Source organism: Heterodontus francisci, chromosome 18 (genome assembly GCF_036365525.1).
Source record: "Heterodontus francisci isolate sHetFra1 chromosome 18, sHetFra1.hap1, whole genome shotgun sequence".
Taxonomy (NCBI): domain Eukaryota; kingdom Metazoa; phylum Chordata; class Chondrichthyes; order Heterodontiformes; family Heterodontidae; genus Heterodontus; species Heterodontus francisci.
The window spans coordinates 44153793-44169154 of record NC_090388.1 but is presented as its reverse complement, the minus strand read 5'-3'; the positions used below and the strand labels follow the sequence as shown (position 1 = coordinate 44169154).

General features: G+C 44.7%; 1 protein-coding gene across 1 annotated transcript in view; it reads right to left on the bottom strand.

Moving 5' to 3' along the window:
* The window catches only part of kcnq1.2 (potassium voltage-gated channel, KQT-like subfamily, member 1.2), a 1015894-nt gene that overhangs the window by 739794 nt on the left and 260738 nt on the right, over positions 1-15362 (bottom strand). The window contains exons 12-13 of the mRNA XM_068050636.1: positions 1026-1052; positions 65-124 (exon numbers count right to left, since the gene is read on the bottom strand). Of these exons, the coding sequence (XP_067906737.1) occupies positions 65-124; positions 1026-1052 (87 nt within the window). The remainder of the gene's footprint in view (positions 1-64; positions 125-1025; positions 1053-15362) is intronic.

Below are 15362 nucleotides of genomic sequence, written 5' to 3'. Positions count from 1 at the left end.
TGTTCTTTTGGACAATAGGCCATTCTATCAAGCAAAAAGTAATGTTTAGAAAAATATCTTGTACCTGGTGATGAGGGACAGCTTGAGGTACAGATGGTTAAGGAAGACCAGGAAAGCTGTTGACCTGCGTGCAAAAAGCCAAAGCAAGGCAGAAACCACAAGGGAGGTGTAAAACAAGATCATTAATCTTCAGCAAAGTGGGAAGACAAACATGCAGCTTTTAGCACTGAGAGACAATTTTCTCTAATGTGGGGCAGGTAAGAAATTACAGTTTGTATGTGCCAAGATTTACCAGAATTTCTGCAGTGGAAAGTTGCTTAAATTGCTACAATTAGATGAAAGGAACACTCAAGTCAAGCTGAAGTTGTCCAAAAAAGGCTCTGCGATAACTCAACTTTATGAAGCATTATTTTTAAAGTCCAAATAATGGAAATTGCATCAATTAAGTTCATGGATCTTTGTACAAAATAAATTATTTGCGAGCACATATTAATCAAGGTACAGACAATGACTGCTTATTATACATGCTTAAGTGAATCGCTTGGTTTGGGAGTTGCACAATGGAAACAAATGCTTCGACTGTCATTGACAAAGCTCATTCTGCATTCAAAGCAGACAGGAAGCGAGACAGATGAATGTGTGATAACACTGACATTCATTAACAAGTATTACCCCCAAAATAATGCTGCATTTATCTCAAGCCGCTGATTTCAGAAATGAATTATTAATGGAGCATGAAGAAGCCAAACAGATTAGTGAACAATTATATACTGTAACAACAGCAGGCACCAATAATAATATGCAAATGCATAATCGAAACAATGAGAAAAGCACTAAAATCAACCATCTGTTTAATTTTCCACACTGCATAAGAGAATTAAATGGAGAAGGAATAAACATTGATGAGAACTGATGGGGAAAATTATATATGGAGAACAGAGTCGAGACAAAAGCGAAATTAATTCCTCAACAATTGTGGTTCAGACTACAGCATCTGAATAGTGATTACTTTAAGGCAGACTTACCAGATTGTCTAAACATCCTCGTAAGACCTGACAAAGCAGAAAAAAAGATAAGCGTGTGAGATTATTTCTCAGCGTCAGTCTCATTACTATCTAGCTGATTCAGTCCTTCTGCTGACAAATATCTAAGACTGATAGGTTTTAAGAATTATTGTAAAACTTTATGGGAAAAGACCTCATACAACTAGCACAAGTCTGCTAAAACAAAAGTAACATTTTCATTCATTAAATCTATCATAAAAATTCTGAGCCACCATTTAAATAGATGATTACATATTCTACTTTTGCAAAACTATTAGACTGATCAGTGAAAATGCAACATTTTTAATAAGTGGATCATCTTTCTGTTCAATGTCAATGAAATAATAGAGGCAATTTTAATCCTAACTGCTAAGCAGAAACTGGGTGGCAGGCAGTTAAAATCATCCAGGAGTTGTTCTCGCCGTCGTCCTTCTTCCTTCCCACAAACACCCAATTTGACCTGCTCTCTTGAACAGGCAAGGACAATTGCTGGAAACTGGAGGATCCTTTTTCAAATACACAGACTGGACGATAACAGCATTGGAACATAACTATTACTTTAACCAGAGACGTGTGGGAAGAAACTGTTATGAATTTCTGCGCAGGTGAAGCTAGTGGATAAATGAGTTGTGATAGAACAGGCCCAAGGAGATTAAGTTTTTCTGATTTCCTTGTGGTGCCAGAGGAGCTCCTCTCAGTGACTTCGTTGAATACTAGGGACCATTCATTAAATCCTACCAGTGGCCACCTGCCAACTAACACTACAGGCTGATTTTTTCTGCTGCAGGTCAAGTCCTACCACCGCGCCGAAAGTGGGAGCCCACCCCGCTCCAGCGAGCAGCAGGACCCTGGGGTGGCAGTTTGCTGGTGGCGGCCAATCAACAGGCTGCCGTCCAATCGAGGAGGCAGCCAACCCCACCCAGAGCTGCCACAACAATCAGAGGGCTGGCAGCTCAGCAGTCTCAACAGTGCCACTGCTAGCTACAGCCAAGGCTGAGCCTGCAGCATGAGGATGAGGGTGTCCTCAAACACTGGTGTTTTTTTTGGGAAAGTTGGGGCGGGGCAGGCAGGCAGGCCCAGCTATCAGTGTTGAGGGGGGTGGGGTGGATGGGGGTGGTGGCAGTGGGGGGTCATGGTGCACCAGAGGTGAGTTAGGTGTGGGGGTGCCATTTCTGTCGAGGTGGAGGGGGCCCCTGCCTGGGCTATGGAGCGCCCATCAAGGAAGGCCTTCCCAGGAATCCGCTGGGGGGTCACCAGGATTTACCTGGCGGTCAGCTCATGCAGCAATGACCCTCCCAACCTGGCCAAAATGCCCACGGGGGTGGCAAGTGGCCCTTAATTGGACCCTTAAGTGGCACAATTAACTGCCAATGGCAAACGTGCTGCCAAGGTTCCCACTGCAAGCAATATGTCATGGTGGTGGGAAGACATCGGGATCCGCTCCCAACATCTTCCTCTGCCATATTGCCAACCCTCCCGCCTCCCAGACTGTTTCCAAATGACTGGAAAAATTCAGTCCAACACTGGAGCTCACTGGCCAACTGCCACTTCCCAGTGATTCTGGGTGGGCAACTGATTGGGGGAATACACATACTTTTATTCATTCTTTGAATGTGAGCATCACTGGCAGGGCCAGCATTTATTGCCCATCCCTATTTGCCCTTGAAAAGGTGGTGGTGAGCCACCTTCTTGAACCGCTGCAGTCCATGTGATGTAGATACACCCACAGTGCAGTCAGGAAGGGAGTTCCAGGAGTTTGACCCAGTGACAGTGAAGCAGCAGCAATACAGTTTCAAGTCAGGATGGTGTGGGACTTGGAAAGGAACTTGCAGGTGGTGGTGTTCCCATTCGTCTGCTGCCCTTGTCCTTCTAGGTGGTCGAGGTCGTGGGTTTGGAAGGTGGATAGATTGGAGAAGTTGGGACTGTTTTCCTTGGAGAAGAGAAGTTTGAGAGGAGATTTGATAGAGGTATTCAAAATCATGAGGGGCCTGGACAGAGTAGATGGGAAAAACTGTTCCTACTGGTGGAAGGATTGAGAACAAGAGGGCATAGATTTAGGGTAATTGGCAAAAGAAGCAATGGAGACATGAGGAAAAACGTTGAGGAATGCACTGCCTGACAGTGCGGTGGAGGCAGATTCAATCAAGGCATTTAAACAGGTTCAAGAGGGAACTGGATTATTTTTTGAAAAGGAAGAACGTGCGGGGCTACGGGGAGAAGGCAGGGGAATGGCACGAGGTGAAGTGCTCCCTCAGAGAGACAGCACAGACATGATGGGCTGAATGATCTCCTTTTGTGCTGTAACAATTCTGTGATTCTGAGGTGCTATCAAAGGAGCCTTGGTGAGTTGCTGCAGTGCATCTTGTAGATGGTACAAACTACTGCCACTGTGCACCAGTGATGGAGGAGTGAATGTTTAAGGTGGTCGATAGGGTGCCAATCAAGCAGACTGCTTTGTCATGTATGGTGTCGAGCTTTTTGAGTGTTGCTGGAACTGCACTCATCCAGGCAAGTGGAGGGTAATCCATCACACTCCTAACTTGTGCCTTGTAGATGGTAGACAGGCATTGGGGAGTCAGGAGGTGAGGTATTGCCACAGAATTCCCAGCCTCTGACCTGCTCTTGTAGCCACAGTATTAATATGCTGGTCCAGTTAAGTTTCTGGTCAATGGCAACTCCCCGAATGTTGATTGTGGGGATTCAGCAATGGTGATGCCATTGAATGTCAAGGGTAAATGGTTAGATTCCCTCTGGTTGGAGATGATCATTGCCTGGCACTTGTGTGGCATGAATGCCACTTGTCTGAATGCTGTCCAGGCCTTGCTACATGCTGCCATAGACTGCTTCAGTATCGTTGGACGTGCAAATAGTACAGAACACTGTGTAATCATCAGTGAACACCCCACTTCCACTTGCATGGAAGGTCATTAATGAAGCAGCTGAAGATGGTTGGGTCTAGGACACTACCCTGAGGAAATTCTGCAGCTGAGATGATTGGTCTCCAACAAACATCACCATCTTTCTGTGTGTTAGGTATGACTGCAACCAGTAGACAGTTTTCCCCCTAATTCCCATTGACTTCAATTTTGCTTGATGCTGCACTCAGTCAAATACTTCCTTGATGTCAAGGGCAGTCCCTCTCACCTCACCTCTGGAATTCAGCTGTTTTGTCTATGTTTGGACCAAGGGTATAATCAGGTCTGGAGCTGAGTAGCCCTGGTGGAACTCAAACTGAGCATCGGTGAGCAGGTTATTGCTGAGTAAGTGCCGTTTGATAGCACCGTCAATGATGCTTTCCATCACTTTGCTGATGATCGAGAGTAGACTGATGGGGTGGTAAATGGAGGGCAGCAGAGATTAAAAGACAAAAGGTTTTATGGTACAAAGGCAACGCGGATAGTAATGGGACAAGTGTAGAAACAAAAGATGTGGCTGGATGAGGCACAAATGGCAGGATAGCAGCCTTCTGAACACAAAGTAAAGGGATTAAGAAAGAAACAAGGGGTGGGGGGGGGATATAAACGAACCAGCAAATAAAACATGAAAAAAGAAAAAAATGAGAGCAGAGATTATAATATCAAATTATTGTTGAGTCTGGAAGGCTGTAAAGTGCCCAGTCGAAAGATGAGGTGCTATTCCTTGTGCTTGCATTGAGCTTCATTGGAACACTGCAGCAGGCCCAGGACAGAAAGGACAGAGCGGGAACAAGGTGCAGAATTGAAATGACCAGCGACAGGAAGCTTGGGGATCAAGCTTGTGGACTGAACGAAAGTGTTATGCTAAGTGGTCATCTAGTCAGTGTTTAGTCTCCACAATTTCGAGGAGACCACACCGTGAGCAGCAAATACCATATGATAAATTAAAAGAAGTACAAGTAAATCATTGTTTCACTTGGAAGGAGTGTTTAGGGCTCTCGACAGTGAGAAGGGAGCAGGTAAAAGGGCAGGCATTGCATCTCCTGGGCTTGCATGGAAGGTGCTGTGTGAAAGAGGGGGGAAGTGTTAGGGGTAACTGAGGAGTGGACCAGGGTGTCATGAGGGTCAATGGTCCCTTTGGAATGCTGAAAGGGGAGGAGATGGGAAGATGTTTTTTGGTGGTAGCATCATGCTGGAGGTGGTGAAAAGTGAGGACAAAGAAAACCCTATTATGATGAATAATAAAGAATGAGAGGGGAAGTACAAGAGGGTCTGATATCCTTGAAAGTGGATAAAATAGCCAGGGCCGGATGGATTGCATCCCAGGTTGTTAAAGGAAGCCAGGGCGGAAACAACGGTTGCACTGAGGATCATCTTCAAATCCTCACTGGATACGGGCGAGGTAACAGAGGATTGGAGGTCTGCAAATGTTATCCATTGTCTAAAAAGGGTGCGAGGGATAGGCCAAATAATTATAGGCCGGTCAGTCTGACCTTGGTGGTGGGTAAATTATTAGAATCAATTCTGAGGGACAGGATAAACTGCCACTTTAGCATGGATTTGTTAAGGGAAGGTCATGTCTTACTAACTTAATTGAATTCTTTGAGGAAGTAACAAGGAGGATTGATGAGGGTAGTGCAATGGATGTGGTCTATATGGATTTTAGTAAGGCATTCGACAGGGTCCTGCATGGCAGACTGGTCAGTAAAATGAAAGCCCATGGGATACAGGTGAATGTGGCAGGTTGGATCCAAAATTGGATCAGTGACAGGAAACAAAGGGTAGTAGTCGACAGATGTTTTTGTGAATGGAAAGCGGTTTCCAGTGGCATTCCACAGGGCTCAGTGTTGGGTCCCTTACTGTTTGTGGTATATGTTAATGATTTGGACTTAAATGTGGGAGGCATGATTGGGAAATTTTCTGATGACACAAAAATTGGCCGTGTAGTTAATAGTGAAGAGGATAGCTGTAGACTCTAGAATGATACCAATGGCTTAGTTGAGTGGGCGGAAAAGTGGCAAATGGAATTCAATCCGGAGAAGTGAGAGATAATGCACTTGGGGAGGGCAAATAAAGCAAGGAATACACAATAAATGGGAGGATATTGAGAGGGATAGAAGAAGTGAGAGACCTTGAAGTGCATGTCCACAGGTCCCTAAAGGTGGCAGGACAGGTAGATGGAGTGGTGAAAAAGGCATATGGAATTGGCCTTTATTGACTGAGGTATAGAATACAAAAGCAGGGGTGTAATGCTGGAACTCTATAAAACGCTGGTTAGGCCACAGCTAGAGTATTGCGTACAGTTCTAGTCACCACATTACAGAAAGGATATAATTGCTCTGGAGAGAGTACAGAGGAGATTTACAAGAATGTTGCCAGGGCTTGAAAATTGGAGCTATGAAGAAAGATTGGATAGGCTAGGGTTGTTTTCCTTGGAACAGAGGAGGCTGAGGGGTGACTTAATTGAGGTGTACAAAATTATGAGGGACCTAGATAGAGTGGACAGGAAGGACCTGTTTCCGCTAGTGAAGAGGTCAATTACCAGTGGGCACAGACTTAAGGTGATTGGTAGAAGGATTAGAGGGGATATGAGGAAAAACTATTTCATCCAGAGGATGGTGGGTGTCTGGAATTCACTACCAGGAATGGTGGTGGAGGCAGAAACCCTCAATTATTTTCAAAGGTACTTGAACATGCACCTGAAGTGCTGTAACCTGCAAGGCAATGGACCAGGTGCTGGAAGGTGGAATTAGATTAGGTGGCTAGTTTTCAGTCGGCACGGACACAACGGGCTGAATGGCCTCCTTCTGTGCTGGAATTTTTCTATGGTTCTATAGATCCTTTTTTAAAAGTCTTTCACGGGATGTGGGCATCACTGGCAAGGCCAGCATTTGTTGCCCATCCCTAATTGCCTTTGACAACTAAGTGGTTTGCTAGGCCATTTCAGAGGGCAGTTAAGAGTCAATGACATTGCTGTGAGTCTGGAGTCACATGCAGGCCAGACCAGGTAAGAATGGCAGATTTATTTTCCTCAAGGACACTGTCGTAAAAATCAGATGGGTTTTTACAACAATCGATGATAATTTCATGGCACCATTACTGAAACTAGCTTTCAATTCCAGATTTTTATTAACTAAGTGAATTTAAATTTCACCAGCTGCTGTGGTGGGATTTGACCCCTTATCCCCATGGCCTGAGCCTCTGGATTACGAGTTCAATGACGTTACCACTACACCACCATCTCCTCTACATGTTTGAGGGCCTGTCAACCACAATGGGGGGAAATCATCAGTTGAGGAAAAAGGAAAAGGAAGTGCTTGTGTAGAAAATGACATAGTCAGAACAGATGCGACTGAGATGGAGAAACTGGGAGAATAGAATTGTGTACTTGCAGGAATGGGTGTGAGGAAGTGTAGTACAGGTAGCCGAGAGTGTCTTTGGGCTTATAGCAAATATTGGTAGATAGCCTATCCCTATAAATGGAGACAGAGAAGTCAAGGAAGGGAAGGGAAGAGTCAGAGATAGAACATGTGAAGGTGACAGAAGGGTTGAAATTGAAAACAAAGTCAATGAAATTTTCTAGTGCAGGGCAAGAGCAAGAAGCAGCACCAATAGTCATCGGTACCGGAAGAAGAGGTGAGGGAGGGGGCCTGAATAGCACTAGAACAAGGAATGTTCCACATATCCCACAAAAAGGTAGGCATATCCAGGACCTGCAGGTTCCCATAGCAACCATTTCATTTGGAGGAATGAGTGGAGTTGAAGGAGAGGTTGCTCAATGTGAGAAGAAATTCAGCCAGGCGAAGGAGGGTGGTGGTGGATAGGGCTGGTTAGGTGTCCGTTCTAGGAAGAAGTGGAGAGCTCTCAGATCATGCTGGTGGGAGATGGAGGTATAGAGGGATTGGACGTCCATGGTGAATAGGAGACGGTGAGGGCCAGAAAACCGGAAACTGTTGAACTGATGGAGGGCAATGGAAGAATCACGGATGTAGGTGGGAAGGGACTAGACAAGGGGAGTAAAAATAGAGTCGAGATCAGAAGAAATCAGTTCAGTAAGGCAGGAACAGGCTGAAACAATGGGTCTACCAGGGCAGTCTTGTTTCTGGATTTTGGGAAGGAGGTAGAGGCGGGCTGTACAGGATGTAATCTTATCTGCTCTGAAGATCTTCTTTCCACAGCCTCCCATGTTTGGGCAGGGAGTTTTACGATAAAGGGAGCCTGTGCACACTTCCGGTCCCTTTCAGGCAGGCAGCAGACAAACCTTTGTGCTGCCTCCACATTTGAATGATTTTACCATTCAGCCCAGTGCAACCCACAATGCTGACTGACTGAATGCTCAACAGGGATCCCAGCAGCATGCGTGGCTAGCACATGCTTCATCTAGCCTGCCCCTCTTAAAGGGCAGCTGCACTCAGTAAACAGAAGTTACTGCTTCCTATTGTAGTGCAAGTGGCTATAAGGAGCAGGACACCAAGAGGAGCAGCTGCCAAGAAAGAAGGCTCCCAGGTTCTCAGATGCAGCTTAGTCCAGGAGGTCGACAGGAGGAGCAAGTTTTCGCGGGGGGCCATTGAGCCCTCAGGGAACACCCTTAGAAGGGAATGAGAGCAGGTGGCTGTGGAGGTCAATTGCTGGAGTCTCACTCCGTGGGCCTGGCAGCATTACAGCAAGGTGACTGAACATGACCTCAAGATCAGTGAATGCATCTTCAAATGACAGCTCCTACCCACCACACCACTAACCACTCACGCTGGTCACTCACCTATCAGCAGTTCCTAGCAGTCATGACCCAGGCCTAACTTGCAGATGCTTCGCCTCACCCTCACACATGCCAGCCTTCACATACCCCCAGCTATCCATCTATGCAGGCACATCACCCAAGCACAGTGCAACACACTCAGTGATATTCTTCCCTCTCTCTTGCAGGACAAGGCAATCCATAACCGCAGGGAGTGGAGCAGAACCAGAGGGGGACAGGCTTGCCTACATCATCTAAGGCCGCTGGAGGAGACTGTGCTCAGCACATGGGACTGGCTGTGACAGAGGCTGTTGCATCCAGCACATCAAGGTGATGGTATGTTACTGCCTTATGGCCCGTCTTAAATCCCACCTCACCCTCAACCAGCTATCTGGCAGGAAGTGCAAGCTGCAGATGGTGTGACCATGGACCACTTGCTTTCCAACTCAGCTCCCATTCCTCACCTCCAAACCTCCCCTTCTGATTTTCTGCTTTCAGATGCCCAAGAACTACCACCTGCCCAGCCACAGCAGCCTCATGAGGAAGAACGAGAGCTGCACCACACCTCCAATGAGGTAGTATAGCATCAGGTCCTGCATGTGGTGAGTCACTGGACACAAGTGGGCTGCAGACAGGGCAGGAGGATAAGACAGTTCATTTGCCAGCTCCCCAGAGGGCGAGGTCACAAATGAGTTCTGCTACAAGTGACTCAGATGTGGCCTTTGATTAGGTAGCTGACAAGAGAATACTGATGAGTATGCACATTGAGATGCTTGGCGCATTGGCAGGCCTGCCAGAAAGCCTCTTGTCACTGTCAAGGGAGCATGGAGGAGTCTGGCTCCAATGTGGCACAGGGCATCTTGCAGAACTTTCTGGTTATAGAGAAGATGATGAAGTCTCCTCTCCTGGCATACAGGGTCTCCATCATGGATGTAGCGATGGATGACAAACTGGAAATGTTGGCAATGTCACCTACCTACACATGGAAGGATCTGATTGTGTAAAAGTTGAGAGGGATGGTGACCAGGACAGCCACTGGTAGCAGCATCCTTGCCCTTCTGTGAGGCCTGCTGAAGGATATGGCACAGTTCTGTGACCACCTCCTTGGTGAATCGCAGGTGCCTCAGGTATTGCCCTTGGCTGAGGTGGAGATGGGAGAACTGCTCCCTGAAGACACTTGGTGGGTAGGGACTTCTGTGGAGAGCCCTCCTCCTCCTCCTCCCTCTGCACAGAGCTTCCCTTCTCTGCAGTCTCTTCCCTTCACTGAACATACGAGGTCCAAACTCCATCTCCCTGTCATGTTGCAAACTCAGAGGGACTGCAATTACAGCCCTCATAACTCTAGCAGGCTTTTTGTACACAGGGCAATAAATTCCTTCGATTGCTTTGTCAGGATGCAGCAACACTCCAAAACCCAACAGGTCAACAAAACCCCTCCAATAAAACATCATAGTACTTCCACAAAATTTGCTAAACAAAAGTAAATTAAAAGCACCTCACTTACAAGTTGGCTGGTTGGCCCTTAAATAGCACTAGTGGGGTGGGGGAGGTTCTTCATATAGTAATTTTTCGGATATAGTGTTCACTGAACATACGAGGTCCAAATTGGCAAAGAGTGCATCAAAATAGCTTGAGAGGCTGTTAGATGTCATGATCTGCCCAATGTCAAAGCTTCCAGTGCATGCATGGCACACCATGCTAGTATCCTTACACCAGTATGGGCTATGGAGCTGAATTTTGTTTGGTTTCCATCCCCAAAGGAGAATATGCCTGCCTTAGAGGGAGTGCAACAAAGGTTCACTAGACTGAGGTGAGGAGAATGTCCTATGAGGAGCGATTGAGTAGCCTAGTGTCAAGAAAGCCTACAATGCCAAAGGAGGATTTTTAAAATTTATCGATTGGAAACTAACATTAAACTTTTAATGAAACAAAAAGAGCTGGAATCCTACAGTTAACTTTTTTAAAAAGCTGGCAGCCAAGATGGCCATCGCAATTTGCATTTGAACACCTTGCACATTCCATGGCATCGAAGAGGAGACACAAGTCTGATGAGCCTGTACCCAAAACAATGGCTTGCTCTATTGATTTAACTACCTGAGATTGCTTTGAAGGCCATCCTGGGATATAAACATTGAAAGGTCGAAAACTTTCAAAAACTTGGCAGATGGAGTTCAATGTGAGCAAGTGTCAGGTCATCCACTTTGGTAGGAAGAATAAAAAGGCAGATTATTATTTAGATGGCGAAAGACTGCAAAATACTGCAGTACAGAGGGATCAGGGTGTCCTTGTACATGAAACACAAAAAGTTAGCATGCAGGTGCAGCAACTAATTAGGAAGGCAAATGGAATTTGGCCTTTATTGCTTGGGGGTTAGAGTTTAAATATAGGGACATCTTGTTACAATGGTACAGAGTGTTGGTGAGGCCACACCTGGAGTACTGCGTACAGTTTTGGTCCCCATATTTAAGGAAGGATACACTAGCATTGGAGGCAGTTCAGAAAAGGTTCACTAGGCTGATTCCTGGGATGACGGGGTTGTCTTATCAAGAATGGCTAAACAGGTTAGGCCTTTATTCATTGGAGTTTAGAAGAATGAGAGGTGATCTTATTGAAACATATAAGATTTTAAGGGGGCATTACAGGGTAGATGTTGAGAATATGTTTCCACTGGTGGGAGAATCTTGAACCGGGGACATAGCTACAGAATAAGGGGGCACACATTTAAAACTGAGATGCAAAGAAATTTCTTCTCTCAGAGGGTGACGAAACTCTGGAATTCTCTACCTCAGAGAGTTGTGGGGGCTAGGTCACTAAATGTATTTAAGGAGGAGGTAGATAGATTTTTGAAATCAAGGGGAGTTGAGGGGTATGCGGAACAAGCCCGAAAGGGAAGTTGAGGCCTGGGACAGATCAGCCATGATCTTATTGAATGGCGGGCCAGGCTTGAGGGGCTGAATGGCCTACTCCTGCTTCTATTTCTTATGTTCTTATGTTCCTCCACAGATGCTGCCTAACTGGTTGAGCATTTCCAGAATTTAGTGTTACGTCACTCAACTGATGACTGGGAGGATGCCAGGGCAAGCTGTACATGGCCATGATAGAATTATCTTGCTTTATGAGGTGACCCTCCACATTAACAGGTAGATGCCATTGCTATGGCTGCATTGAAGTAGCCTGGCTTAGAGAGTGGCAAGCTCTGATGCATGGGTCTTCTGCACCTTACCTGGGATATTTGCTGTGTCCAGTTTACTGGGTCACTTCCCCACTGCAAAAAGGGGGAAAGGGATAAACCCACTAACTACAGGCCAGTCAGCTTAATGTCAGAGGTGGGGAACCCTGTAGAGCCAATAATCCAGGGGACTAAATTAATTGGCATTTGGAAAAATATGAGCCAATATTTAAAGTCAGCATGGATGTGTGTCATGCAGGCCCCCATCTGCCACAAATGAGGCATATTAATTTCACCACATGGACATTAAATTTCAAATTGTTGCTGGGAAGAAGAGAAGGTCTGTTATAAGGACTGCCAGACCTTGGCTGGAAAAAAGACATCTGCATATTAACAGACAGTGCTTGGAATGGACAAAGGACCATTCCCTGACATACAATACACAGAGCCAAGACATGGTCAGACCAGTCAATCACATGGCTAACCTGTGCTTGGCAACCTAGCAGTTTCTGAATTGTATAGTTTGAACTGAGAGCCTGCAGAAAGCAGAATGCTCCTGGACTGAAGAAGACCTCCTGTCTGTTTGCCTGTTCCCATCTCTTTCTCATGGAACTCCAAATCCACTGAAGACACATGAACCCCAAGAGAGAAAAGTCTCCTAAAGTGAACAAGATTTAAGAAGAATACTGGGCCCCAACGAAAAGCAAGATCTACCTACAATCAAGGACACTACAGAGCTTGAAGAACAGTAACACAAAAAACTTCCTCAGATATTGCGCTCAAACTTTTCCACTTTATTTCTTCTGTTTTCTTTCTATCTCTATCTGCATGTATATCGCATATGTATGCTAGCGTGAGCGTGTCGTGTATCCATAGGCGTCAACCGAATTAGAGTTTAAGTTTAATAAATTTCAATCTTTCTTCTTTAGACCTAACAAGACCTGTTTGTGCTGGTTTCTTTGCATTATAATTGGGAAGTGGTGAACAAGGATTCACCAAGAGGGGGCCAAAAACATAGTGTGTTTAAAAATTAAACCCTGATACAGTAAGACAAGATGAAGGCTAAAAGGGAACCCTAGACCTCTTTCTCACCTGGTCGTAACAATGTGTGAAAGGCAAATCATGTTTTACGAACTTGATCAAGTTCTTTAGTGAAGTAGTGGAGACGGTGGATCAAGGTAGTGTAGTTGATGTTGTGTATATGGACTTTCAAAAGGTATTAGACAGGTGTTGAGGCCAATTTTAGCTCTTGCCTGCCTCCAATCCTGACTCACGTGGGGGCTGTAATTCCAGCCCTACGTCTCTATTGATTAAGCCATGGATCCTGTAAGCCTTTTCAACAACCTTCAAAAGCAGAAAGGAAAGTTTTTGAAATTCATTGGCAGCTCATAGACCCTCTGTCAAGAAAACATGCTAGGCCAAATGAGGAATTTTAATTCAGTAGTTGGAAGCCCATATTAAACTTTTAATTAAAACAAAGAGCTGGAATCCCACAGTTAACTTTAAAAAACTGGCAGCCAAGATGGCACTGCAATTTGCATCAGAAACACCTTTCACATTCCAAGGCCTCAAAGGGAGACATGTCTGATCAGCCTTTACCCAGCATAATGGCTTGCCCTATTGATTGAACTATCTGAGATTGCTTTCATTAGCAAGACATTCAAAGCCAACCTGGGACATTAACATTGAAAGGGTGAAGGGGAGAGATTGAAATTTCTAAACTTGAATCTCATTAGAAGGCACCAGAGAATACAGAGACAGTCATGTGACCATCCGTCCATCTCTGTGAAAGATGGAAGTTTCCATTGGACAAAGCAGACAAGCCAGTGACTCAGACTGGGCAGAAGCCAGAAGGCTGTCTCTCTTTCTCTCTCCAGAAGGCCTTGTGGGGCATATGAAACCTAGTTGCTGGTTGCTGGATCCAAGACAAAGACACCAGGGGAAGAAAGCCACCTACAATTCTGCCTCCAAGAAAACCCTGAACCAGGTGGGCCAGCCATAAAGTGCACTTCTACTAGCCAAAGACTTAAGAACGCTACTTCAGCCGGAAGACAATGGAATCACCCAACCTCATAGGCTGTGTATTAATTTGTATTTGTTCTGGATTCTAATCCAACCACAAATCTACTCTTCATCACTCTGTAATCTATTTGTGTGAGTGTGATTCTCATGTGAGTGTGTGCATGAATGTGTAGCATAATTTTATTTTTTTTTAAGATCGGGTTTAGATTGTCAAGTATAATAAACTCACCTCTTTCTTGTTTAAACTCAAGAAAACCTGTCTGATTGGATCTTTAACGTTCACAACAAAGGTAAAAGGTAAAACTCTCATTGAAGTGGTAAGCACATCCACTGTTTAAAAAGAAATAAACCCTGTTTGGTCAAATAAGTGGAAGGACAAGAGAGGAGCCTTGTGACCCCTCCTCACCCGATTGTAACACTAGTGTTAATTGCATATTGAGTGTTTAATTGTATTCTGGTGGTCGGCATTAACTGCTATATATATGAGCAGACTGAGAATGTGGTTGTTGGTTTGGAGGTGCATGCTTGTGATGTGTGTCTCTAAATAAAAGCTTATAAGTGTAAAGATTAGACTCCAGTTCGAGAAGAATGAGAGGTCATCTCATTGAAACATATAAAATTCTTAAGGTGTTTGAGAGGATAGATGTTGGGAGGATGTTTCCACTGGCTGCAGAGTCTAGAACTAGGGGTCACATTCTCAAAATAAGGGGTAGCCATTTAGGACTGAGTTGAGGAGAAATTTAGTCACTCAAAGAGTTGTGTGCCTTTGGAATTCTCAACTGCAGAGAGTTGAGGATGTTCAGTCGTTGAGTATTTTGAAGTGATAGATTGACAGATTTTTGGGTACTAAGGGAATCAAAGAATATAGGGATTGTGCGGGAATGTTTAGATAAGGTAAAAGATCTGCCATGATCTTACTGAGTGGTGGAACAGGCTCGAATGGACTATTTCTGCTCCTGTTTCTTTTGTTCTTTTGGCTTATGTGGATGTGTTTTATTTATGGATAATAGAACATGAAAATCATTTGCTGGACAGTTGAAAATGATGGAACCAATGTTTATGGAGCTGTTTAAAGTGCAACGTATGAATTAAGCCAATAAAATGATGAGAAATGCCAAAAACAGTAATGGTGGAACAACTTTCAAGAATGCTTATATTGGACATCAATGGATTCATTCAACATAATGTGAAAGTTGGTGTTATCTAAGTCATAATCAAATTTCACATTGTGTTTAAAAATGACCACTTGCATTTATATACATAATTTAACATAATAAAAAGGCTTGAGGCATTTTGCAGAGGTGAAAACATACTGAATATTATTCGGAGAACAGTTACAGGTGACTACAGAAGGCAGAGTCAAAAGAGTAAAATTTTTAGCTGCCCTTTAAAGGGAGCGAGAGAGATATCAAGACGAAGGGATTTTGCAAGAACATTCCAGGGTTTTAAGCCAAGAGAGTTGAAGGTTTGATCTTTTC